The 26,798-nt window shown below is 43.0% G+C and overlaps 1 protein-coding gene across 1 annotated transcript; it reads left to right on the top strand.

Annotated features, from left to right (window-relative positions):
* Window positions 1–98: 98 nt before the first annotated feature.
* Window positions 99–26,697, top strand: TAF1 (TATA-box binding protein associated factor 1). Its single transcript, XM_072336745.1, has 39 exons — window positions 99–254; window positions 448–565; window positions 1,149–1,265; window positions 2,019–2,138; window positions 2,786–2,859; window positions 4,088–4,306; window positions 4,736–4,954; window positions 5,092–5,293; window positions 6,131–6,247; window positions 6,627–6,794; window positions 7,909–8,036; window positions 8,144–8,251; window positions 8,505–8,678; window positions 8,783–8,956; window positions 9,041–9,145; window positions 10,271–10,471; window positions 10,754–10,895; window positions 11,024–11,154; window positions 11,510–11,590; window positions 12,252–12,401; window positions 12,565–12,684; window positions 12,861–13,036; window positions 13,681–13,922; window positions 14,377–14,584; window positions 15,619–15,784; window positions 15,955–16,166; window positions 16,344–16,452; window positions 16,648–16,746; window positions 17,428–17,605; window positions 18,314–18,381; window positions 18,767–18,889; window positions 19,643–19,735; window positions 19,811–19,895; window positions 20,343–20,410; window positions 20,498–20,614; window positions 24,225–24,323; window positions 24,601–24,751; window positions 25,246–25,423; window positions 26,185–26,697. Exons 1-39 carry the CDS (start codon window positions 129–131, stop codon window positions 26,399–26,401), a joined length of 5,583 nt encoding a protein of 1,860 aa, XP_072192846.1. The 5' UTR covers window positions 99–128; the 3' UTR covers window positions 26,402–26,697.
* The last annotated feature ends 101 nt before the right edge of the window (window positions 26,698–26,798 follow it).

Here is a 26,798-nt window from a genome sequence, read left to right as displayed (position 1 = left end):
CGGTCGTTCGTTCCGCGGTTCGGATCCGCCCGGAGCTGCGCGCGTTGCGGCCGCCAGGGGGCGCAGTGCGGCGCTTTAGCCCTCAGCACGCCGCCCACTTCCGCTTCCGGCCCGGCGCCGCCGCCGCGATGTCGGACTCTGAGAGCGAGGAGGAGGCGGATGGCGGCCGCGCCGAGCCCTTCTCTCTGGCCGGCTTCCTCTTCGGCAACATCAATGAGGCCGGACAGCTCGAGGGGGACAGCGTCCTCGACAAGGTAGTGGGTCTGGCTGCGGGGCGGCGCTGTCTGTGCCACGGCGGAGGGGAAGGAGAAGAGGGGGCTGAGGGGCGGCGGGGGCCCGGGTAGGCCTCGGCGGGGCGGTGGGTGCCGAGCGGGGGCTGCCGGCACCGGGCTCGGGCGGGGGAGGCGGAGGAGCCTCCCTGCTGGGACGTGGCTCTGATCCCTCCAGGAATCCAAGAAGCACCTGGCCGGGTTGGGTGCCCTCGGACTCGGCAACCTGATCACTGAGATCACAGCCAGCGAGGACGAGAGCCCGGAGGCTGACGGAGCCCACCTGGATGAGGAAGGTCAGGCACTGGGGAACCTGCAGCTAATCGGCAGCGTCAGAGCTCCCCTTAGGGAGGAAAGGGTGCACCTCGGTCGTCTGGGCTGCAAACAACAGCACGGTGCCTGCTGACAGCTTCTCTGGCAAAGGCCTTTCTTTGTCTTGTCAGAATGAATCCCATTTTATCAACTGTTCCCCATTGTACACCTTCCCTTTTACGAGTTTTAGCTTTTTACATCTTATCCTTTTCCTCGTAAAGAAATTTGGTCTGTTTTTCCCTGTGTTAAACTCTTTGTGTTGAATGTTTGCAAGCCTATTTAAGCAGTTCTGTTATTACACTTCTTGTCTGTTTATTTGGTGGTGAGCTTTTCTGACAGTTTCATTGGGTAAGTGGAAAGTACTTGTGCTAAAGCTTCTTACCTGTGAGTCTGTAGGAGAAATTCAGAGCTTTTGGTTGTAGCGGGGAGAAAATATTCTGATAAGAAAAGTTAATTAAATGTTTTTATTACCGTAAGAAAAAGAAGCAGAGAGTATATAGTGGAGTCAGACATTAGTAATATACATTGGGATGATGCTTTATTTGATCAGATGTTTTTTCTCCTTAGGTTGGGTTAAAAGCACAGAAGATGCTGTTGATTACTCAGATATTAATGAAGTGGCAGAAGATGAAAGCCGTAGGTATAAGCAGGCCATGGGCAGCCTGCAGCCTATTGGAAGACAAGGTAAATGGGATTAACATTACAGCTCTAGCTAGTTGAGCGTGTTTGTGGGCAATTGGCATTAGCAGTAGTTCTCTTGATGGGTGCTTTTGTCTCGTTGTTTCAAGAAGCAAAATAAAAGCTTTTGTGAAACCATGTTCACGGGATAAAGCCACTGCTTGCAGTCTTCCCATTTTAAAGAATGAGTTCTTCATCAGGATTAAGCTACACTCGGAAGAGAAACAAACATCCTTCTTATGGGATTCTATAGAGAATACTGATACTTGCTTGTAATTCTTTAACCTGTGTTCATAGGAAAAAGAGTTATTAAGGCTGTCAGGTGCTTCTCAGAGTTAATGAAAGGTAAAGTAGAGGTCCTGGCCCCTTGCAGCGTAACATCAGTCTTAACTTCTCTCCTTTTTTGCCTCTGATTTCTTTTTCCAAGCGACTTTCTACTGAAAGCACTTCGGTTCTTTTATTGGTGCCAGAGATCTCTGTGTAGCAGAAACACATTTTGAAACACGGGGCTTTCTCTTTTAAGTTCTTATTTAAGTTTCCTTTTAAGTGTCTTAAGTTCCAATATTGCAAATTAGCGTGAAGGAAGCTGAACTGGTAGGAGTTTTAGTTATGAAATGGGAATGGTCTTCCTTGCTCAGCTAGTGAAGAGGCACGGTCTTCTCATCAGGTTGGAACAGATATGAGATAGTACAGATGGGAAGGTTGTCTTGCTTCCCGTTCAGTCAGCTTAATATACAGCCTTGTCTCCTAACTGGTTAGATGAGGATGAGGATGATTATGATGCTGACTGTGAAGACATTGACTCCAAGCTGATGCCACCACCACCACCACCTCCAGTACCTGGAAAGAAAGAAGATGAAAAGGATGCGGCTGCCACTGGTGAGTGAATACTTCCTTCTTCCTTCTGGCAATATGAGTGTCTGAAGGAAGTAGACATTGCTGTATAGCAGTTTGTTCTGTGGGAAGGACCCACATCTCATCAAAATTCTACCTGCAGACTGCATCTGAAGGCGAGTCTTTGTCCTTATACAGTGTTATAGGACTGTCTGAGATGAGCTCCTGTATGAAACCCAGTAAAGTATGATATTTCTTATTAGTTAATGACTGCTAAAATACTGATGTTCACAACAAAGCTGCTTTTTTAAGTCTCTTTCTCTCAGTTGCGGCTGGGAACTTCACCAGGAGCACATGCAATAAAATGAAAGGCTAAGCAAGAATGGCACTCATAACATCTCCAGAGGCTTGGTTTTTACATACCATGGTGTAAAAAGTAGATGTGAGATGTGACATTGTGTGTTTCTGCTAGGGAACAGGGAGGAAATCTGTTTGTTTGTTTATAAGGTGCTTGTTCTATCTTAGTATCTGAAGATGGGGATGGTATCGTTTTGCCCTCCATCATTGCTCCTTCCTCTGCTGCCTCCAACAAGGTGGATTTCAGCAGCAGCTCTGATTCTGAGTCCGAGGTGGGACCTCAAGAATCCAGGCAGGCAGAATCCAGGAAGGCAAACTCACACTTCCTCTTGCAGGAATTGTGCAGCGAGATGCTTCCAAGCTGTTGCCAAACGTTACGGAGCTCTTCCCGGAATTTCGACCAGGCAAGGTATTGTTACAATATGGCAAGGGGACAGAAACTGTTGCGTGAGCCTTTTAAGAATGAAGTGTACCATATTAAGGGTATATAGTAAGTAATTGCATAGATGGTCTTGCTCATCTCATTACTTTCTGGTTTAGTTCCTGCTCTTTCCAGACTGCGATGCTTTCCCTGACATATGCAAGAGCCTCTTAAAAAGCCTCGTAGAAATGAGGGCATGAAGTAATATTTGCTGTTCTTTGAGACTCTCCTTTCTGGCATTTCTGCTAAATATCAACTTCCCTTCATGCCGTTCTAAACTTCATCTGGACTTGCTCAAAAAAACTGTAATGTTTGTATCCTTTACTTAAATCTTCAGGTATGGATCAGAGTTTGGAACAACAAAAAGTTGGTAGTAGGAATGATTTGAAATCTTCACTGTTAGCCCTCAACTCCTTGCAATTCTTCACTTTTTCCTTTTTTCAGAAAACAAATTGATTACAATACTCCTTAAAATTCTCTCAGGCAGCAAATGCATTTATTGTGTTTAATTTATTGGTTTGAGTACTTAAAAGCTGTCAAGAGGAGAGGAAATGTGAGAGGGGAGGGAAGGTAAAGATGAGCTTACAGATGTCAAACACATTGTTGTCCTCTGGGGTAACTTGGTTTTGAGAGTGCCTCCATCACAGGCTTTGTTTAAGAAGCTAAAGGTCTTGCATATTTGTATGTCATATTTAATGAGTTAATTGGTCTCTGATAGAAATCCAGGTGAGTCTCTAACACCAAAGTTAGATCTGCCTTCCTCCAAACCACTTGCTGCTCTCTTACCTTGTGCAAATCTGGTGTTTCCCCTGGCTTTTTTTGTTTTCATTTGGTGCTCAACTTTTGACATCAGAGACTGATTCAGTGTTGAACGGTATTTGTCTCTGGCTGCTTAACTGTGCTTTATAGAAGTCTTCTAGCTTTGTCTGTGTTGCTGATCACCGTTGTCTCTTCGTCAGTCTCCACATCTTTTGAAAGCTGTGAAGGTTGGAAATAAAAATAATAATTTCCAGGTGTTCATTTTTGTTAATGCTTAATATCAACCTGATGGATCAGCAACTGTTTTTGAAGTACTGCAATGGAATAGTTGATTGTTAAGGGCTTGGGACTGTAGTACAAGCCAAGCCTCCAAATTTTAGAATGTTCTCCTTCATTGTTGCATTTCAGGTGGGGCAGAGATGGACGATCATTCCACGGTGCTTTCATTCTGTTTTAGGTGCTGCGTTTCCTCCGTCTCTTCGGCCCTGGAAAGAATATCCCATCAGTTTGGCGTAGTGCCCGAAGGAAGCGCAAGAAGAAACATCGGGAGCTGGCGCAAGAAGTGCAGATACAGGAGGGTGAAGTTGTAGCTGAGAGTGGAACGGAAGGAAAATCTCCCTGGGAATATGAGTTTGCTGCTCCTCCCCCTCCTGAGCAGTGCCTTTCAGATGATGAGGTGGGATATCTGAGACTTAGACAGGGTTGCCAGATAGCACTGGGGTTAGTAGTGGATTGGACAGCAACTTCCATAGTAAAAAGCTTTTGCTCTGGAATCAAGCTGGAGGATAGGGTTGGATTGTATTCCAGTAATGCAGAAGCTCCTCTCCAGATACTAGTCAGTGACTTCAGGTGATTGCTTCTTACTGAGAAGGCTGCATCCATGGTACGGGATCAATAGGAGAGCTTATCCTCTTTATACCAAGAAGAAATCTGTGCTCTTGGAAGTCTAATTGCAGAACGTTCTTAAGGCAGCCAGTAAGTATGGAAAAGCATTTCTTAGATACACTTTTGTCCTCTGAGGATGAGCTGGGCAACTTGGAAGGATAAACTTATTATTGATATGTAGACTATTGGTATAACCATTCCATAATTTGCTATGCTTTAGATTACTATGATGGCACCTGTGGAATCAAAATTTTCTCAGTCAGCTGGAGATACAGACAAGGTGACAGATACAAAGCCTAAAGTGGCAGAATGGCGCTACGGCCCAGCACAGCTCTGGTATGACATGCTGGGAATCCCAGAAGATGGCAGTGGATTTGATTATGGCTTCAAGCTGAAAGAGAAGACGGAGCCGGAGGTTAAAGGACAGGCAGATGAGAAGGTGAGAGGGTAACTCGAAGTATGTGTGGCTCTGGAGGAGGGCTGTGCAGTGTACAGTTTGAGACTTCTATTTTTTCTCCTTTAGCTTGGAAGTGTAAAGTCAACGTCAGTATTCAAAAGACTGTTATTTCCCTCCAGGATGCAGAGTTGGTGGATGAGAAGGACGATCTGCTAGCTGATGAGCACTTCCTTATGGTGACACAGCTCCAGTGGGAAGACGATGTTATATGGAATGGAGAAGATGTCAAACACAAGGGAACAAAAACACAGCGGGCAAGTTTGGCAGGCTGGCTGCCGTCAAGCATGACTAGAAATGCCACTGCATACAATGCCCAGCAAGGTAAGTAGTGATCCGATGTGAACTGTAATTGAGCTGACTGCACGCTTTCCTCTCAAATAAACATTGTAATTCTTATTATTTTTCTTATATCTTGCCTTGTTTCTACAAGGGAAAAGAACTGGAAACATCAACTTATATCACACCTGTCTTTAGTGGGTGCTGGCATCAATTTTTTGCTGTTCAGCTCTTGATATGAAATGCTGAGGGGCACTGCAGATAGCTTTTTATTACAATTTCATGTTAGGACAGCTGTACATGATCTGTCCAACCTGGACTGACTGTGTTGTTCCCATCAAAAGCTCCACTACATCCTAAGCATGATTAGTCCATTCATGTGTGTTGCATCTTATACCTACCATGACTATAAACTTAAGTGGCACACATGATGTGGACATCAGTCAGTTGGTCTGCTCTGATAGAACGACAAGGGGTTGGGGCAGACACTCCACAGAACAGTTCCTTCGTGTCTGCTTGGCCATCATTTTCAAGCTTGAGATCAGACAGGAAGCTGCTGGGAGCCAGAGCAACTGTTTTGTTAGTGGTAACTGTCTGCACGCAGCCTTTCCCTTTCGTAAGGACCACACAGAAATGCACTTTGTGTATTGTTGTGCAATATACACACAGCCAAACGTAATTTTGAAAAGGACAGACCAGCATTGAGCTGTGGGTGAACTTTTTCTAAGTTAGTCTTACCCATAATAATGACATTGTGTTCGTTATGGTAGGAATAGACCCACACTAATTCCGACTGGAAATCACCCTTTGTATACCAGATATTTGCAGTACCTCCCTAACTCAAATTCAAGCTGATGTTACTTTTGTTTTCCTTTTTTCTAGGGTTGAACCGCAGTGGCTCTTTGCTCAATCCACCCATTCCACTAGCACAGAAACCAGGTGTAGCAGGGGTCCTAGGTATGGCAAAGGGCAAAGAAAAGCAGACCCCTGAACAGCAAGGTACCAAGGATGTTAATATTTACCTAATGAACAGGTGCACGTAACATATGCTTTTCTGTACACTTGTGTTCTTTGTAGTGGTGGGGTCCTCTTGGTGGCAAGGTGTAGATGAAAGTGTTGTATGTTTGCTTTAAAACCTGTTAAAGCCTTGTTGTTTAATTCCTAGAGGTTCTCTGTGTTTTAGTGGAGCAAAATCTCTTCAAGTGTTGACTGCTTCCTCTTTGCTTCCAAGTTCAGTATTCTTTTGCCTTTGAGAGTTCCTGTCTCAGAAGGCCCAGAAAGACTGGGGAAGTTGAGTAAAGTTGATGTGAAGGATGAGCTCTAAAATGGATTTCTGCCAAGCTTGCATATAAAAAAATCTGTCTTATGATTGTTGCAGTTTCCCTGGATGAAGACAAGCCCTGGTATTCCATTTTCCCAATTGATAATGAAGAGTTAGTATATGGCCGGTGGGAAGACAATATCATCTGGGATGATCAAGCAATGGAGACCTACTTGGATCCCCCTGTCTTGACACTTGATCCAAATGACGAAAACATAATTCTAGGTATGTGGCATCCAGAAATAGGACTCAAATGGGAAAATACAAGTGGAAACAGGAGCAAGGATTTATGATTGCACTGTAGTGGAAATAAACGATCTGACTTTTGAAAATAAATTGCAAGTGATCAAAAGCCTGATTGAGAGGCAGCAACTCTGATAACAGTGTGGCAAGTACTTTCTGCTCCCAGGATAATAGCAGCAATGGGAGAGTAAACATCAATGCCCTTAATTTCAACATAAGTGATCTGACTCCTGGTGTGTTTTAGAACCAACTGTCTTAGTTTTACTTGCAGGCATGTTGGTTTGAAGTCGGGGGGGGAGGGAAGTAAACCAAAGACTATCCCATGCCATTCCCAATATGGGTTGTAATTAAAGCCTGAAAAAGCCTCTTTCAGGCTACAGTAATAGCATGTGGGAGCAAGGATTCTGCATAATACCTGACAGCATTTTCACTACTGCTACACACTCAGTGCTCCTGGAGTTTGATTTGAATATGCAATGCTTATGCTGCTACAAGGCAAGATTTTTGTCTGATTTGGACTCCTAAAATCATAACTTGTTCTTATATCTTTGTGTTGGAATCTTCAAGCAGCCTTTTGTACGTTATATGGCTGGAGTCTGGATTGCATTTCCTTTCTCGGGGAAATGGGGGCAGTTACAAGAATTTCTCTATGCGTTGGTTGGAGTGTTTTGCTCTTAGCCTGAACCCATGACAACCAGTCATAATTTCAGCTTTGTTAAAGTAGAAAACCACAAAAAAATTCCAAACTTGGTACTCCTTTTAGCTCGACCCTCAACTCTTTATAGAACAGCTTTGGCAGAACAGGTGCTGTTTCTTGTTTTTAGCAAATTGTATTGAGCAATGGATACCCCGTGTATGTTGGATCTTCTCTGGAACAATATACACCTGAAAGAAATTCACTGACTTGTGAAGCCACCTCTGTGGCTTCTTACGGTGTGGAAACTGGGGCTATGGAGAAAGTGGGAAGAGAAGCTTGGAGGAGGATAATCACCTCAGAAACTGAACAGAGGGGCTAAAAAGACCAAGCTCCAGCTTAGCAGGCAGCTGTAATACTGAAAAGGGACGCTAGGAGGAGTTTGTTTGCTTGTCTCTTTAGAAATTCCTGATGAAAAGGAAGAAATGACTTTGAACTCTCCATCCAAGGAAAACAAGAAAGAATCTTCTCTAAAGAAGAGCCGAATACTGTTGGGAAAAACCGGTGTCATAAAGGAAGAACCACAGCAGGTTAGCATAAGCTTTAATGTTTTGCAGGTTGGGATTGACCAGAAAGGGGTGACTGATTTATGTGTTTTTTTGACACCTGTCTCACTCTCTGTTTAATATTGAATTAGAACATGTCTCAGCCAGAGGTGAAGGATCCCTGGAACCTCTCCAATGATGAGTTTTACTACCCTAAACAGCAGGGACTTCGAGGGACCTTTGGAGGCAATATCATCCAGGTGGTCACACTGCACTGCATATAGAGTGAGAGAGGGATTGTCTTTGTAATGAACTTCCTAGCTGAAAATAAGATTGAGAAGCACTTTTTGTCAAAGAGTAATCTGCATAAGTGAGTTTGAATGCACTGGTATTACTACCAGCAGACCTAAAAGAATTACTAGGTTCTCTTATGTAAGGATCAACCAAACTGGAGGATGATTTTGTGATGCTGTGTGTCATTCTTTCTTAATAACTACTCTGTTCCCGTGTTAGCACTCTATTCCAGCAGTGGAACTTCGCCAGCCGTTCTTTCCCACCCATATGGGTCCTATGAAGCTTCGACAATTTCATCGGCCTCCCCTGAAGAAATACTCTTTTGGTGCCCTGTCCCAACCTGGGCCGCATGCCGTGCAACCTCTACTGAAGCATATAAAAAAGAAAGCTAAGGTACAGCTATTTTTCTCTGCGTATGATGCCTGCTATGGCTCCATCTGTGCAGCAGATCTATTTAAAAGTGCTGTTTTCCTGATGCTGTCTTTTCACTGTCACAGATGAGAGAGCAGGAGCGTCAGGCTTCTGGCGGGGGTGAAATGTTCTTCATGCGCACCCCGCAGGACCTGACTGGCAAGGATGGAGATCTCATTCTTGCCGAATACAGTGAGGAAAATGCTCCTTTAATGATGCAGGTTGGCATGGCAACGAAGATTAAAAATTACTACAAAAGGGTGAGTGTGTAAGTGTTGCTGTTGGGCAGTAATTTTCTTCTCCCTCTTGCTGAGCGCTAATTGTACTTTCACTGCATGTTGCAGAAACCTGGCAAAGATCCAGGAGCTCCAGACTGTAAATATGGAGAGACTGTTTATTGTCACACTTCTCCATTCCTGGGTTCTCTGCATCCAGGTCAGCTACTGCAGGTGAGAAAAACAGGCGTTCCAGGTTCGGTTTCATTTTTGTTTTAAGTCTCTGTGTTTACAGTTAACATACAGTTGTTGGCTTTGTTTTTGTAATGTCAGTTGTGTGGTTTTCAGAATGCTGTGGGAATGGTAGGGATTGCAGGAGGTGAATCCTTCCTACTTTGCTCTGTAATGGCATTAGAAATTCTGCTATTAGAGAAGTCTAAGTAGAAGGCCAAACCTGCTTGAATGCTGGCAAATCCAGCTAAGCCAGAGTTGGAGGGGATAGAAAACATGGATTTGCCATGATTCGTGGTGTGAGAGCAAAAACATGTGTTCTTTCTGAGAACTGCACTGCTCATTGTCTGCTGGGTGCTTCTTGGGTACTAGTCAGGTGTGAAGAATTCTGCTATGATGAACCTTTCTCTGTTGTTAAGATACGTGCAGTTGAGATGAGGAGACAAATTAAGAACGCAGTAAGGAACAACTGGTTACAAAAGCCGTGATAAATGTGAAAATAAACCATTTCCCATTACAGCCAATTGTTGTTGCTGCAGCAATAATTCTGTCCACCACTGCACCACAGGAAAAAAAAAAGTAATAATATGAAGAGCTGTAGTAGAGAATAAGCACAGAACTAATAATGCGAGTTGTTCAAGCCAAAGTTGTCCAAGCCATCACGGGTTAACCAGAACTTCTGGAAGCTCAGTCTAGTGCCTCATTGCTGCTTGTTTAAGCTCTCTTACCTTTGAAGGCTGAACTCTGCTTTTCTGATGAGATTCTTACAGCCTTGGCTTCTGAGCAAAGCCTTCAGACTTTGCTTCTGTTGCCTATTCCCAGGTTGTGAGGGTGTTATGGGCTCTTTTCCATGGCTATAGCATTCTTATGCCTATTTGTCCTTTCTTTAAAGTACGTCCTTAAAGGTAAAGTCAAAGAGTCCTTTGGTCTCTTTCTGCATTTGTTGTAAGTTTTGTTATGCTTTTGTGCTTCATTCTTGGTTATTCTCTTAATTGTGACTACACGTACCACTATTAATGATGGTGTACTGTTAGAATGATAGGGAATTTGGGTTTGTTGAGATATTTTGTGCTGGAGAAAATTTGATCAGAACCGAACTTTCAAACTGTGATTTCTTCCTCTTGTCAGGCGTTTGAAAACAACCTTTTCCGGGCCCCCATCTATTTACATAAGATGCCTGAGACAGATTTCCTGATTATCCGGACACGACAAGGCTATTATGTCCGAGAATTAGTGGATATTTTTGTAGTTGGCCAGGAGTGCCCACTTTACGAAGTACCCGGTCCAAACTCTAAACGAGCTAACACCCATATCAGAGATTTTCTGCAGGTATGTGATGATAAAGGTACTTTGGGGATCTGAGGGGTCTATGTAATTATCTGCTCAAAGCATGGACATTCCCAATTCAAGATGTATTGAATTCAATACATCTGAATTTGTTCGTGAAAGTGACTGCACTTGAAGCAGATATGTGGCCTAAAAAACCTTATTGGATAAACATAACAAGAAACAATGAGCTTTAAATAGGAAGTCCGGAGCAGTCACTGTAAAAATAGCATTGCTTACACTATCCCTGCAGCTTTGTTTTGTTCTTTCTTTGCACTTCTGTAGGTTTTCATTTACCGTCTCTTCTGGAAAAGCAGAGACAGACCTCGGAGGATTCGCATGGAGGACATCAAGAAGGCCTTTCCCTCACACTCAGAGAGCAGCATCCGAAAGCGGCTCAAGCTCTGTGCTGATTTCAAACGCACAGGTACTTCAGGGTTGTCCTGCTTGCATACTGGCATTGCAGAGGGATGCCAAATGTTGAAATACAGTAAGAATTGTTGGCCTCTCATATTTGTAGGATGCTACTCTGTATTTGATCCGTGCGTTTTTCAGGGATGGACTCCAACTGGTGGGTTTTAAAGCCGGATTTCAGATTGCCAACAGAGGAAGAGATCAGAGCAATGGTGTCCCCAGAGCAGTGCTGTGCTTATTACAGCATGATTGCAGCTGAGCAGCGACTGAAGGTAAACCATTCATTGTTGGCTGTAAGGCAAGTTGCTGACAAATAGTTCTTTGAAGAATGAGCTTAGGAAACCCCTTCAGCCTAAAGCTATTTGTGCTCTGTAGTAGGCAAATCAGGCCCCTGACAACTGGGCAGCTTGCTAAATGTTCTGCAGTGTAAGAAGGGAGATAAAAATATAATAGCTCTCAAAGAACTTATGCCTGGTATTTAGATGTTGAGCTAGCTGTGGTCAAAGGTAGCAAAGGGAGGTTGTAAGCGAGTGTTTCTGGCTGGACATCTACAGCATAAAGTAAGCAATGTGTGACAGGGCTGGACTGTAAGGGGGAGAAAATAGCATGTGTAATGTTTTTCTGCAGGATGCAGGTTATGGGGAGAAATCCTTCTTTGCACCAGAAGAAGAGAATGAAGAGGATTTCCAAATGAAGATCGATGATGAGGTACTTGTCAGGGTGATGTAAGGAAGGGGTGCCATCCAGAAGGACCTGGACTGGCTTGAAAAATGGGCCCATGTGAACCTAGTGAAGTTTAACAAGGTTGAGTGCAAGGGGTTGCAGTTGGGTTGGGGCAATCCCATATGAGTACAGTCTGGATTAAGAATTTGTGAGCAGCCCTGCTGAGGGGGACTTGGGAGTTCTGGTGGATGAAAAGCACACGTGAACCAGCAGTGTGCACTTGCAGCCTGGGAGGATGACTGTGTCCTGTGCTGCATGAGAAAAGAGGGGTGGCCAGCAGGGTGAGGGAAGTGGTTTCTGCTCTGCTCTGCCTTGTGAGCCCCCATCTGGAGTACTGTGTCCAGGTCTGGCACCACCAACGTGAGAAAGATGTGGAGCTGTTGAAGTGGGTCTGGAGGAGGGCCACAAAGATGTTAGAGGGCTGAAGCAATTCTCTTATGAAAGAAGGTTGAGAGTTGAGCTTATGCAGCTTGGAGAAGAGAAGACTGTAGGGAGACCTCATGGCAAAGGGGTTGGAATTGGGTGATTTCTAAGGTCCCTTTCAACTCAAGCTGTTCAATGATTGGAAGAATTGAAAATTGAAAAGCTTGGAATTCTGTGTGGTGGTAATAGGATTGTTATGGCATGTTTCTTTTCTTGCTGGCAGGTGCGCACGGCTCCATGGAACACCACACGAGCCTTCATTGCAGCTATGAAGGGCAAGTGCCTTCTAGAAGTGACTGGCGTAGCAGATCCTACTGGCTGTGGTGAAGGATTTTCTTATGTGAAGATTCCAAACAAACCAACTCAGCAAAAGGTATCATTCCCAGGGTTGGATTGAACAAGAAGCAGTAAGTGGGAAGCTGTGTGAGAGAAAGGGAGTAAATACAGAGTACTGGTTGGAGTGAAAACATCTGAAAATGGCCCCGGGGAAGATTTTTATGTCGAGTTGTTCATAGGTTGTATCTTTCTCTGAACAGGATGATAAGGAACCCCAGCCTGTGAAAAAGACAGTAACGGGGACAGATGCTGATCTTCGTCGGCTTTCTCTCAAAAATGCCAAACAGCTCCTGCGTAAATTTGGAGTGCCTGAAGAGGAGGTGAGCCTGAACCTGTAGCAGATAAATACAAAGTTCTCTTTGTTGATGGTTTCAGCAGCAGGTGGTGGAAAGGGTGTACACTTTTCTAGTCACGTAGTAAGAAAGTTGAAATCCACAATCAGTTACGTTGGTTGTGAGTCTCTAAAGCCATTTCTGTTCTGTCTTCCTCTTCTCAGATAAAAAAGCTGTCCCGATGGGAAGTAATTGATGTGGTACGCACCATGTCTACAGAGCAGGCTCGTTCAGGAGAAGGTCCTATGAGCAAATTTGCACGTGGCTCTCGGTTTTCTGTAGCAGAACATCAAGAGAGATACAAAGAGGAGTGTCAGCGCATTTTTGATTTGCAAAATAAGTGAGTTCTTATCTGATGTTTACAGCTGTGAACCCCACCCTGTCCCCACCTTTAAAGTCCAGAACTATGAATGCCTGAGGCTCTCTGATACGTAGTGGTGTAGTTGTTGATTCACCTGGCTGGGCCCACAGAATACAAAGAGGGCTTTGGTTGTTACTGTTAACTTAAGGGTTAGCTTTGCTGTTTTGCTGTCATAGACCTCTTGGAAAGGCAGAGTGAATCACATGGCTTGCCACATAAAATAGCATGAGGAGTTTCACTGATCAGTTCACCAACCCATTTCCTTTGCTTTCTTTCCTTTTTTTCCCTTTCATTTCTTTTGCTGTAACTCAATTGAGTGGCAACTAACAATTCTATATCCTATTCTTTAGGTCTGCCAGACTTTTCATGCATTTTTTCTTGCTGTAGCTCAAGAGCTGATAGGAGAGAAGGAATATAGTAGTGTTGATGATAGAGAAATTGAGTCAATGGAAAAGACAGGCTTGGAACAATTGATAATTTGGACATTTAGATTACAGGAAGACTGAGACAGGAATACATTGGGCTTATTAGAGATTTGCAGCATTGACTTTAAAACCTTTGTGTCCCTTTTACTTTCATATTTCTGAGAAGGTAACTGACATTCAAGGTGCCTCCTGTTTCAGGGTTCTGGAATCCACTGAGATCCTGTCAACAGACACAGACAGCAGTTCAGCTGAAGACAGTGACTTTGAAGAGATGGGAAAGAACATTGAGAATATGTTACAGAACAAGAAAACCAGTTCTCAGCTCTCTCGGGAAAGAGAAGAGCAGGAACGGAAGGAGTTGCAAAGGATGCTTTTGGGAGAAGACAGTGGGAATGACAAAGACAGGGGCAAAAAGGACAGGAGAGACAAAAAGGGGCTGTGTAAGTAGCTGCAACAACCAGAATGCGACTAGTCCTGCCTTTCAGCGTGTGAAAGTATTGACACATACCTTGGGCTTTTTCCTTCTCCTGAGCATTCACTGGCTAAATATACATTTAAGGTGTTGCCTTTGCCCAGTAGCTTTGGTTGTTGTCCTTTCCCCTTCACTATATGTTTTTATATATAAATATTATATATATATATACATATACATATATTATATATATATTTACATATTATATATATATATATAATATATATAATAATATGTATTATGGGCTGTAGCAGTGTGTAGTTTGTTAACTGGAGGCAAATGGGATAGTCAGTTGCCAGGCTTGGATTTCTTGTGGACCTGTGTACTGTAGTGTGTTCTGACAGAGATCCTGATGTGTCTGTAGCTGACAAGGAAAAGGTAATTTCTTTTGTGGCAAATAAAACCCTTCTTTGTAACTTTAGCTTCAGGAGCCTCTGCCAACTCCCACAAAGATGATGACACTGCCTCAGTAACCAGCCTTAACTCCTCTGCCACCGGCCGCCGCCTCAAGATCTATCGCACGTTTAGAGATGAGGATGGGAAGGAATATGTGAGGTGTGAGACAGTGAGGAAGCCCTCTGTCATCGATGCCTACTGCCGCATACGGACTACCAAGGATGAAGAGTTCATGTGAGACCAGTCAGCTGTTTTTTTCCTTCCCTGTAGACTATTTCATAGTATTGTGAGTAGGAAGTATCACATAGATAGTTTGTATTTACAAAAAATATAATGCATTTAATTAAATTGGAAATAGTGGCTTCATTGCTATTGAAGGAAGGGCCTGATGGCTGCTTCAAAGGAGACTTTCCTTTAGTAGGGTTGAATCTCAGATGCTCCAAATGCTTGGGATATTGGAATAGGGAGTAAAGCTCTGGTAAGGTCCAAGCATTTCTCTGCTGGCTACTGAAGTTTGGAAAGCTGCAGTGAAACCATTCTTTCCTTTGTCTAGTTTGGTTTTATAGCACCTATCTGACTTCTCTGCGTAGCGGACCCTTTTACTTGGCTCCCATCAAAAAGCTCTCAATGAGCGAAGGTATCACCAGTTATTTTTTCTGGACTTTCAATACATGAGATTCAAACTGCCATGTGGAGTGGCACTGGGCATTCTATTTCTTTGGCATTTAAACTCATGCAGTTTTGATTAAACTGCTTTGGTCCTCTAACCCATGAAATGATGCAGTTTTCTTTGTGAAGCGTTTGGAAATGGTGCTTGTGAAAGCTGCACGATACTCAGAGAAATCAGTGATTGGAAACAAGTGAGTGCAGAAGCCTGACACTGTAATTGCTCAGAGAAAGGGTGGTTTCATAGCTGTCCATTCAGAGGATATTAGGAGCTTTGTCCATTGTTTGGTTCTGAGGGAAAGGAATAGCGTTTGGTCATACGGTGTAATATAATGTGTAAAGGGACTGAATAAAGATTGAATAAACAAAATCAACAGCTTATTTCGTAACCTTAAGGTTATTTATAGTATGTCTATGCTAGAAGACTGCGTTTAACTGAAGTTCTAAATTAACCTCAATCATGTTGGGAGCTAAAGAACTTGGCCTTACATGCTGTGACTTCTCCAGTTTTGTAGTAGAGGTTCAAATCCTAGGAAAGTGGTATTGACAGAAGAGCAGCGGGAACGTTTTGATGTGTGTTTTTTTCTCTTCTCCTCCTTCAGTCGCAAGTTTGCACTGTTTGATGAACAGCACCGCGAGGAGATGCGCAAGGAGAGGCGTAGAATCCAGGAACAGTTACGGAGATTAAAACGGAACCAAGAAAAAGAGAAACTCAAGGGCCCTCCAGAAAAGAAGCCCAAAAAATTAAAGGAACGTCCAGATCTGAAAGTAAGCATATCCATACTTTAAGTGTGCTGTGATGAATCGTGGGTATTGGAGAAGCATTCTGTTCTGTGATGCACAAAAGATCTGACTAAGGGATTTTAATGATCCTCTGCCTCTAAACTGGGACTCTGTGTGTGAGTTCTGATCTGTCACCTTTCTTTTTATCTTTGTAGCTAAAATGTGGAGCATGTGGTGCAATTGGCCATATGAGGACTAATAAGTTTTGCCCTCTTTACTACCAAACAAATGCCCCACCTTCTAATCCTGTTGCAATGACAGAAGAGCAGGAGGAAGAGCTGGAGAAAACAGTCATTCACAATGATAACGAAGAACTCATCAAGGTAGAAGGAACAAAAATTGTCCTTGGGAAGCAACTGATAGAGAGGTAAGGGAAAAAGTTGAATACTCACGTGCATATTAATCACAGGGATAAAGTGACAGGGCTTTACACAGGCTGTTACCACTGCATTTTGATTGTGTCTGTCATTGACCATGGCCAGTACTAAGGTACAAATGGGCTTGGATCACAATAGGAAGTTTTATGCTGTTTTTCTTTAACTAGTGCGGATGAGGTTCGCAGGAAATCACTGGTCCTGAAGTTTCCTAAGCAGCAGCTTCCTCCAAAGAAGAAGAGGCGAGTAGGGACAACTGTTCACTGCGACTACCTGAATGTGAGTGAAGGCTTTACTGAGCTGATTGCAGTGTCTGTTTCTGTTTGTACCAACTGGACAGTTCCTTTACTTCTGCACATCCTCAGCATGCACCACAGACACAGAACATTAGTAAACTGAACTGGCTGTGGCTTCTGTAGATTCATACTTTGCATTTTAGAGCTGCCTTAACTTTTCTGCCTCTGTTTTCTGAAGCGTCCTCATAAATCCATCCACCGACGTCGAACAGATCCCATGGTGACGCTATCGTCCATCTTGGAGGGCATCATCAACGATATGAGGGATCTTCCTAATGTAAGTCTAAGCTAACAGACCAAAAAACTTCTTGAGCAACACAGTTAAAATGGATTATACACCAGATTGATGCAAACCTTACCTCAGACGAATATGCCACCTCTCCCCCTGCACTGTCTGTGCTACCTATGGGGAGTCCAAACCAGTACTCCTTGTTTTCATTCCTATTTTCTGTGTTGTTGCGTTGCAAGCATTGTTTGGGCAAACCATTGTCAGCATAGATTGTCTGGGTTGTTTACTTTGTAAGCCTTTTGAGCCTTGGGAAAGTGTTGTGGGTGGTGTTCTAGCACAGAAGGAATCATTTATTTGACTTACCTTCCTGTGGCAGTTGGAAAGATCTGGGAAATATCTTTTCCTCGGAACTTCTCCTGTTTTTCAAACCCCTGGCTGTTGTGACGCATGCTGATTTATCCTGCTGTGAAGGCAGCTGATAGGAGAATAGAAGTGACTTCAGTTTTGCATAAACAAAAATTTTATCTGAGAATCCTTCTCATAATGATATTAAAGAACATTTTGTTGAAGAAAAAATTGGCCACCGTGGAGCTGAGCTCATCATGTTTTCCTTGATGCAATTAAAGAACCGATGGCTTAAAAACATTCTGCTTTGTTGCCTATGGAGATTAAATTGGGATCGACAGTACTAGTGCTATGTTAATAAGCTTTCCTTCTTCTCGCCCTCAGACATATCCCTTTCACACGCCAGTAAATCCAAAGGTTGTCAAAGATTATTACAAGATTATTACTCGCCCTATGGATCTGCAGACCTTGCGTGAAAATGTTCGTAAGCGACAATATCCTTCCCGGGAGGAGTTCAGAGAACACCTGGAGCTAATTGTTAAGAACAGTGCAACATACAATGGTAAGCTGTTAACAGCGCAGGGAGGCTGTTGTTGCTAGTGCTGTGTGCTTCTATGAGAGCTGGAGCTTTTGGAATTAATGGGAACTGCTTTTCCCAGTGACATGTTTTAGTGAAGCATGGAGACTTTCAAATAAGATCTATCAAATCTATTGAATAAGAACCATGCACACCTTTTGGAGCTACTGCCTTAGAACACGTGGCTCCTGGTAGAGTTTATTGTAACGATTTTACACTTTTTGCTTCTTAGTTGCAATAGTTATTTTTCTATTTGGAATGGTCAGAAAGGTTGCATTGAAAAAATAACAAGCATAGATTCTGAAGCAGATAATGCAGCTGTTAGGGAAAAAGTGCCGATTCACTGAGCAACTGTAAGTCAACTGTACTCTGACTGCTGACAGAAAAATCTTTGTCCAAAAAGCTCTCATTTGGCAGCTAAATATTTTCCAGCTGCATTGAATCTCTCTCTGAGCTGTGCAGCAGTCAGGGTGATACGACAGTGCTTGTTCTGTGCCTTTGCTGCTTCCTTTCTTATTTTGACAGCTTACTCCTCATTTTATCTTAATTAAAAAGCTGAGTTTTTTTCATAGCTCTGTTGCAAATAGTTGTTTTTGTGTATTGTGAAATTATTTAGAGCAGTGGGTTTGGTTTTCAGAGTACTCCTTCCATCGGGGCCAGAGTTATCTCACTGTTCTTGCTGTGTGTTTGCAGGGCCAAAGCACTCGCTGACTCAGATATCTCAGTCCATGCTGGATCTGTGTGACGAAAAGCTGAAGGAGGTGAGTTTTGTGAATGAGTTGGGATCAGAATGGAAAGGGAGGGATGGTTGTGGATGCTTGAGGATAAAGGTCGTGGCTATGCAGAACACAAGGCTTCACTAAGGAGAGAAGAATAAGGGAACTTCCTGAATTTTTGTAAGGAGTATTTGAATTTTTACAATTTTCTACAGTTCACAATGGAACCTCTCTCAAAAAATAGATGCCTGTTTGTTACTTTAGTGACTTTGCCTTGTGTGTATGCTTTTATCTGGGCTATTTCTCTCTCTTAATTACAAGATTCTTCATAAAGAAAAAAAGGAGTGGGAATTTCTTTGGTACAGAGTATCCTGATAATAACAGTTATTAGTCTATGGTCAGCCACTGAGTTTCCTTACTTTTGTTGCAGAAAGAAGATAAATTGGCTCGATTAGAAAAAGCAATCAATCCCCTCCTGGACGATGATGACCAAGTGGCCTTTTCCTTCATTTTGGATAACATTGTCACTCAAAAGATGATGGCAGTTCCAGATGTACGTAGTGTGTATGTGTGTGCATGAGCACGATGTGCCAAACATGCAGATTGTAGTCCAGTGGCTACGTATCACAGGGTAATATACGTCTTGTGGCTGTTAAAGCCTGTGGAGAAAAAAACAGTGCAGTGTCAGGGTGCTGGCCTGTGTTGTTCTGATTGGCAAATGCTTCTGTAGTGACCCCTTTCACTGGAGCATTGGTCCAGAAGTCTAGACACTTCTCCTGTCCTTTTTCTGCTGCTCTTAATCCTTAATGATGCAAATGTCTTCCTCTCTTTGGTACAAAATCGTTGGTCTTTATTAAGAATTTTCACTGTCAAACGTATTTTTCTCCTACTGATTATAGTGCTTGCTTTTGGAGATCTCAGAGATGCAGTTTACAGGTGCAAAACAAACTCAATCTTGTTTCTCTCTGATGAACTTCAGGCAGTATTGTACTAAAACCCTTAAGCTTAACCAATAAAATGGACTATCTGTGTCTGAAGGAGTAAGAAACAGGAGCATGTAGTGGTCAGACTCATGACCTGTCCCCTTTAAAACTTTGTTGATCCCATTATTATTAGTATTAGTATTATTTTACCATTTCTGGTGTTTAGAAAAAGATTGTAGAGTATTTCTATGCCTTCACACCACACGGAGCTGTAAAATCAATGTGTTACAGTAGCCCCATGGTGAGATTAGACCTAAGTTTACTGTACTAGTAGTGATTGTTCTTGCTGGGCACTGCAGTTTTATCTGTTTTCTTTCTTTCAGTCTTGGCCATTTCATCACCCAGTTAATAAAAAGTTTGTTCCTGATTATTACAAGGTCATCGCTAATCCAATGGATCTAGAGACCATCTGCAAGGTGTGTAACCTGATCTGAACAGCCACTTGAGGAGTGTTCAGACTTGGTTACTCAGTGGGTACCAATCTCTTGCAGAATATCTCCAAACACAAATACCAGAACAGGGAGACTTTCCTGGATGATGTTAACCTCATCCTTGCTAACAGCATTAAGTACAACGGTAGGTGGTGAAAATAAGGCTTCAATCTTCTTCTGTCCTTAATTGAATACAACTGGGCAACTGTTCTGCTATGAAGGCTAAACTCCATTGTTGCTTTGTTCTCTTGCTGAGAAAGCAGATGCTTGAAAGGTGATATTTTCATTATCACTTGGTGCCTTATTTACTGTTTGTAACACTTCACATCCCTGTTGTAGTGAATTGTTTCTGGGAGTTTACTTGAGTCTGATGGGATCCAACCTTTTATCTCCCAGATAATGATGCTGGAATAAACTGGTCGCCCGTTGTTAGCTGAGCGTGAACCCTGCTTTGTTTCTCCTTAGATGAGAAAGCAGTGGGATTTAGGGTCCTGTCTCATGAGAGCTGTGTAACCAAATCCAGTCTTTCTGTCTCAGCAGCTGACAGTGAACAAATGTAAGAATGCATAAAGAGATTTGTTTATTTCTGCAGGGCCAGACAGTCAGTACACAAAAACAGCCCAGGAGATCGTAAACATCTGTTACCAAACTTTAGCTGAGGTATGTAAACAAGTCTATTGCAACGTTTTTCTATTTTCTGTTTTGTGTTTTCTGTTCTGCAACCTTAGCGAGCTTCTTTGTTCTTAGTACGATGAGCACCTGACTCAACTTGAGAGAGACATCTCGACTGCTAAGGAAGCAGCACTAGAGGAGGCAGATCTGGAAAGTCTTGATCCTATGACCCCAGGTCCCTACACTCCACAGGTAAGTGTCCAAGCAAGGTTTTCAGTGTTTTTAAGTTTCACACTCCTGAATATTTGATCTAAAGGTGCCTCTTGCTGACTGTTCTCAATCTGTCTTCAGTTTATCTTTTAGTAGGCTGTCTTGTTGGATGTTGTGCTTACAGCTGCTTTTAAGGATAAGCATTAGAAGCAGTTATGCAGCTTTAGAGGAAGAGACGCCTGAGACAAAGAAGGCAATTTACCCGGCAACTTGCAAAAGTGATTTTAAAATGAGCAATGTGTTGTCAGGTGCAACTGAATGTTGGTTGCAAATTCAAAACTTGTAAATGATGCAGTTAGAAACCCTAAGGCAAGCAGTGAAAAGGTAAGGAGAATGCAAGGAAAGACGTCAGTGCTGTAGCTGGAGAAGAAGCCAGAAGAGCTGTTCTGTTAGGCTATTGTTGAAGGGGCTGACGTGAGCAAAGAATGCCTGCTATGTTCAGCAGGCTGTACTTTCTGCATTCTCTGCGATTTCATTTTTCTGCTTTGCTTCTGATGGAAACACCACTTTTGACTCTTCATGACTGTTGTATTAGCAAACAGCGGCATGTGTGTCAGTTATTCTGTACAGACCCAGAGCGAATGATGTTGCATGCTCAGTGTGGGAAGACAGAGCAAAGCTTTCTTTGCAGTTGTTCTTCCCAACTGCAGATGACTAATTTTTCTATTCTGTGCATGTCTGGTGTGATTTTATCTGGAAAGCTGTATTTAGCTGTAGTTAAATCAGAGCAGAAAAGAGGGTCTTGATATTTAAGAACAATTTGTGCATCTGCTAAGATTATTTTTAAGAAGAAAAACAAGTTTTACATTTGGGCAATGCATATATATAAAGATGACAGGGCTGGAGCCAGGATAGCAAACATTTTCTGGGGAATATTTAATGTACTTTAACATTTCAAACACAATTAGATGGAATCAAGGACTATCCCAGTGCTTCAGAGAAAGAAGGACGAAAATACCATTCTTTTCCTATCTGCTGGTTTCCTTCTCAAGAACAGTGTTATCTATTCTGATATATATATATATATTTTTCAAGTTGATGGAAGAAATGACGACTGAGCAGTGAAAATTGCTTATTAGTTGTCTGCTCTTCCTCTCTGTTTGCTGGGGGAAGCTCCTCCCCCAACCTTGTCATCTGATGGCCACCCTTCCCCTCTGCTTCTCTGCTGAAGGTGCACTCCCACTTCCTACGCTCTCAAACTTGTCACAGATGGCAGGTCTGCTGATGGCTGCTTGGCTTTAGTTCAGACGCAGTCATGGTGACTCATACTTATCTCCCCATATGTGTCTTCAGGAATTGGACTCCAGAATGTAAAAAGCAAATGCAGCAAGTAGAGAGCTGTCTATAGGTTATATGTCTGTTTAAATTCTTAGGAAGCCTGTTTTGCCCAATTTAAGTGGTATTGCTTCTGCTCTTAACACTTCTAGGCACATCATGATATTAAAACTGTGTTATAACGGCGTTTCATCAAAATCCTAACCTAGTAGTTCCTCATTAGCTCCTCAAAAGCAAGTTAAATACAAACTAGAGGCTTTTAGAGCGCTTTATCCAAACCTCCATTTATCTCTCTTGTGTTAGTTTTGGGGCCTCTTGAGACAGTGATTGACATAGAATTGATTGAAAGGTAAAGCTTGACTGTTTCATATGTGATAAAATAGTTTTCTTCCACTTGAGTAGCAGTGTCAGTGGTTATACCACTTCCATTGTAGAAACATGAGATGGGCCATACCAACTCTAACCAGGAGTTGATGTAACTGAGTCTTCTGACTGGCAGGGACCAGGAGTAAATGGATGCCAGCATATAGTGATGCATACACTGAAGTCTCAGGCAATTAGCAGCTCAGGGACCTTCATCTGGAGCTGCAAATGGACCATTGCTTTATGAGCTGCAGAGAGACCTATTCTCTATAGATCTGTCTAATCCTCTTAGAGTCCATTTACAGTTTTGGCCTCTGCAGGATTGCGCTGTGTAGTTCTGCCTTCTATTTTGCAAACCTCAGACCTGAAATTGTGAGCCACTGTTTTACCACGTTCATTCTTTGAAGAATTAATACTTATTTTGATGAACCAGTGTTTAATAGTATAAACAGTGTGCCCAAGAAATGCATTTTGCTTTTTAGTTCTGAAATCTCAGCCTCACCTCTTGTGTCTTGTGTCAGTTCAGTGTTTGAGAACGTTACATCTCCTGTTTCTGCATACAGTTTGGCCATCTGATTTGTATGTATGATACCATTTGGTGCTTCAGTCTGTCAATATGAGAGCAGTTTGTCTGCTATGGACACAGCTCCAAAGAAGGAAAGAGCTCTGGTCAGAATCCTCCATCTTCTCATGTGGGTTGAGAGATGGGTTGTGTAAGCAAATCACCAAAAGGAGGTAATCCCTTGGCAGGAAACAGGTAACAAAGATCGGCAGGTTTCCCAGGCAGAGAAGGGAACACATTTCAAAAGCTGTGCAATTTGCTCTGATGGAAGAAGACAAACGTGAAGAGAACTGGGGATTTCAGCACTGCAAATCAAAGGGTAGAGAATCAAAAGCTGCAAAAGACTTTGCCTAAGGGCAACTGTTTGTTTGCTTCACTACTTCTGAGAGTAGAAACCTGGTGACTCAAGCTGCAGTCTGCTAATATGCAATCTCTTGCAGGTTCCGAATAGGGAAATGGTGAAGTGTACTCTACAGTTTTGAAGGATGATAATTAACTTATTGTGCTTGATTCCAGTGATGATTAGAAGCTGTACGAACACCTAGGAAGAGATGGCTGCTACTGTGGATACAGTGCAATTGTAAAAGAAAGAAAAATCCACAAAACCACTGACACCTTAGAGCTGTTAAATCATCATTAATGAACTGGTTACAGTAACCATGGATATTTTTCTTAGTCTTTAGTCTAAGCAACAATAAAAATGTGTTAGAGGAGAAGAGCTAGCAGAAGGAGATAAAGTAATAGGAGCATGAAAAGAAATACTCAGGAGGAGGAAGAAGGTGAGGAGGGCCACAGGTTTGAAGCTGGTATCAGAAAGACTAGTGGGAGCTATTGAACAATCCAGGCTGAATACGAATGATTCCATTTATTGGTTTGGCTGTCTGTGGCTTTGGGAATGCCTTCTTCTAGATTTGTGTAAGTCTTCAGGTTTTCTGTCGACTTCCAATTTATGGCCTTTGGGACAGAATCTGCATGTTCTCTCTGCTTTGTACTCATGGTGACTGGGAGAAGAACGGGAGAGGAGGGCAGGAGAAGGCTTGATGGAAGCTGTGTCTGCTTTGAAAACATCCCGTGAAAACGTTCAGTTTTTAAGATTTGGTGATGCTTTCCAGAAATATCTTGGCAAACAAAAGGTAAACAAAGAACTCTGGCACTTTTAAGGCTAGAGATTTCCTTTTCATAGATGGCCATATTCAAGTAAAGGTATGTGGAGACTGTGTGCTCCCTGATCGTAGGATAAAGAGAAATGAACTTTGCTCTTATTCTTGTTACTTTTAATTTTTTCTCCTCCCTCCTCTCGTTTCCCTGCCCACCACTGTGGTCTGTCATGCCTTTGGCTCACACCCAATAGTGCCTTCCTCAATGGTATTGCTATTTGTGTTCCCCATTCAGATGCGCCAGGGGCGAGGTAGGCTGGGCGAGGAAGACTCTGATGTAGATATTGAAGGGTTTGATGAGGATGATGATGGGAAACCTAAGACTCCAGCCCCAGTGAGTATATTTACAGAAATCCCAGCCACGATCTGAATGTTAACTTGCATCTTTGTGGTAGAATTCTCCATCGTAAGGGTTGTCTGCTGCATCCGGCACCTTGAAGGATGACAGTAATGATAACAAAGCTAGACATTAAAATGTAGCTTTAAATATCAGCATTGTGCAGCGAGAGAACAATTCTGAGTGAGCCATGTTCTGAATTATATTCATGTGCTGGAAATGGCAATGGGTTCTGTGATGTGCGATCTCAGTGTCCCTGTTCTGTACACCCTAGGAAGTTGAAGATGCAGACGGTGACCTTGCTGATGAAGAAGAAGGATCAACCCAACAGCCCCAGGCCAGTGTCCTCTATGAAGATCTGCTCATGTCAGATGGAGAGGATGATGATGATGGGAGTGATGAAGAAGGCGATAATCCTTTCTCATGTGTGTTTCTCTTTTTATATAAAAAGGTTGAATAGAACTGAAGGGCAAGATGGAAAACAAAATTGGGTGGAGTTTAGAGAAAGCAAGATGTTTATTTTGTTATGAAGGACTGGACAGTGTTACTGAGTTCTGGGAAAGGAGTCTGAAGGGTTTGCTGCTTTTTTCCCCTCTTCCACTATGGAGGTTGTCATGCATCAAAAGTTGTGTTAGTTTTTGGAGATAACTTCTGTAACTTATGAAGGGGCAATGGTGGAAAGTTATTCAGAGTTGACAAATAAGGCCTTTCGAGTAGTAGGGGTGGTAAGGTTGTTAGTGAATAACATCAGAACTAGGTATTCAGTCGGTGGTATGAAATATCATTTGTAGTATGTTTTCCACATACTGCTTTGTATATGTCACTTAAGTCAATGTCATATCCTTTAAAGAAAGATCTGTGTGTGTGCCTGCCAGAACAAAACAGTTGATTTATGATCAAATGTTGGCTTATTACACAGCTATCCAGCTCAGTGAGAGTGGCAGTGATTCAGATGTGGAGACCAATGCAGTGAGACCTAAACAGCCTCACGTTCTTCAAGAGAACACACGGATGGGCATGGACAATGAAGAGAGCATGATGTCTTATGAGGGCGATGGTGGGGAGACATCTCAGGTTATGGAGGACAGTAATATCAGGTAAGGTATCCTTGTAAGTTAAATTTCCCTTTGCATCGTGGTTTCTGAAGGCAATGCAAATACAGATTGTAATAGATCATCTCAGAAACGGAGCTGACTTTGAAGCTAAAGATGACTTAACCGATTAACTTGACACGTGGGTATTTCTCCTCTAAGAATAAGCACTTCCTTCCTTGAAAGGAAGCTGACATACAAAAGAACAGGGTTAGGCATTTTGGCAGGAGTTCCGTTCTCAGAAAATGGCGTAGATGACAATGTTAGCTTTATTTTCTGCATCAGCCCAAGAAAATGCTGACTGACTTTTCCTTGTCTGTCCATTCCGTAGAGTGTTGCCATTAGTTTCTCTGTTCTTTTTTCATTTGTGGGATTCAGTACCTCAGTGCTGCTACTGTCTGCCTGAACGAGTTGTACAGGCAAGTTCTGTCCAAGCAGAGGTGATGAAAACCTTCCTGTAAGAGGGGCTGTGCTGGGTGGGGTGAATGGTCTGCCCAGCAACTGGCCGTGTGGATGGGCTGTGCTCCGATGGTGGTTGTTGCACTCTCTGCCTTTCTATCTGCAGTGAAGGAGACAGATAGAAGCAATCAGTTGCTTTTCCTGCCCTGAGTACATCAGGTACATCAGGGTGCTGGCAGTGGGTTGGTTCAGGAGAGCTGGGTTTTTGCTTTACGCAGCTGACAGCATTTTAATGCACAGTGGTTCCAAGTTGTTCTTACAGAAGTTCACCGTGACAGAATATGAGTACACTTGTTTTTTTCTCCTAGTTACGGCAGCTACGAAGAGCCAGACCCAAAGTCCAACACGAGGGATACGAGCTTCAGCAGCATCGGGGGGTATGAGATCTCCGAGGAAGAGGAAGAAGAAGAAGAACAGCGTTGTGGACCGAGCGTGTTAAGCCAGGTGCACCTGTCTGAGGACGAGGAAGACAGCGAGGATTTTCACTCCATTGCAGGGGACAGTGACCTGGACTCAGATGAATGACCTCCTGAGCGCTCCTTGTCCCTGCTCTGACCAACAACTGAGCTGCTCTCAGCTCCTGGCTTTCTGATGGCCCACTTGGATCCGAGGAGCAGCGCTGGTGCTGCATTAACACCGTGCTAACAAGGAGCAGCCTTTTCGTACAGTATTGCACAGTATGTGAATATTGTTTTAATCAGCTGTAAAACGTGAGACTGAGGGAACGGTGCGCAGTAGGGTGGTGGCCTTTATTGGTTCTGGAATCCCATTGAAGACTATTAGTTCTTCATTTTAATAGATGTCAAATAATTTCTGTCGGATTCACGCGTGTCCATCTGGGCAAAAGGAAGGCTGCTGGGAATAAAGCACCCTGCGCTTTGTATGACAACTCAGAGAGCAGTGCTTGATGTCTGGGAGGTGC

Source organism: Excalfactoria chinensis, chromosome 4, assembly GCF_039878825.1.
Source record: "Excalfactoria chinensis isolate bCotChi1 chromosome 4, bCotChi1.hap2, whole genome shotgun sequence".
Classification (NCBI taxonomy): Eukaryota; Metazoa; Chordata; class Aves; order Galliformes; family Phasianidae; genus Excalfactoria; species Excalfactoria chinensis.
Note: the sequence above shows the minus strand (reverse complement) of the source record. Positions and strands in the feature narration are given on the sequence as shown.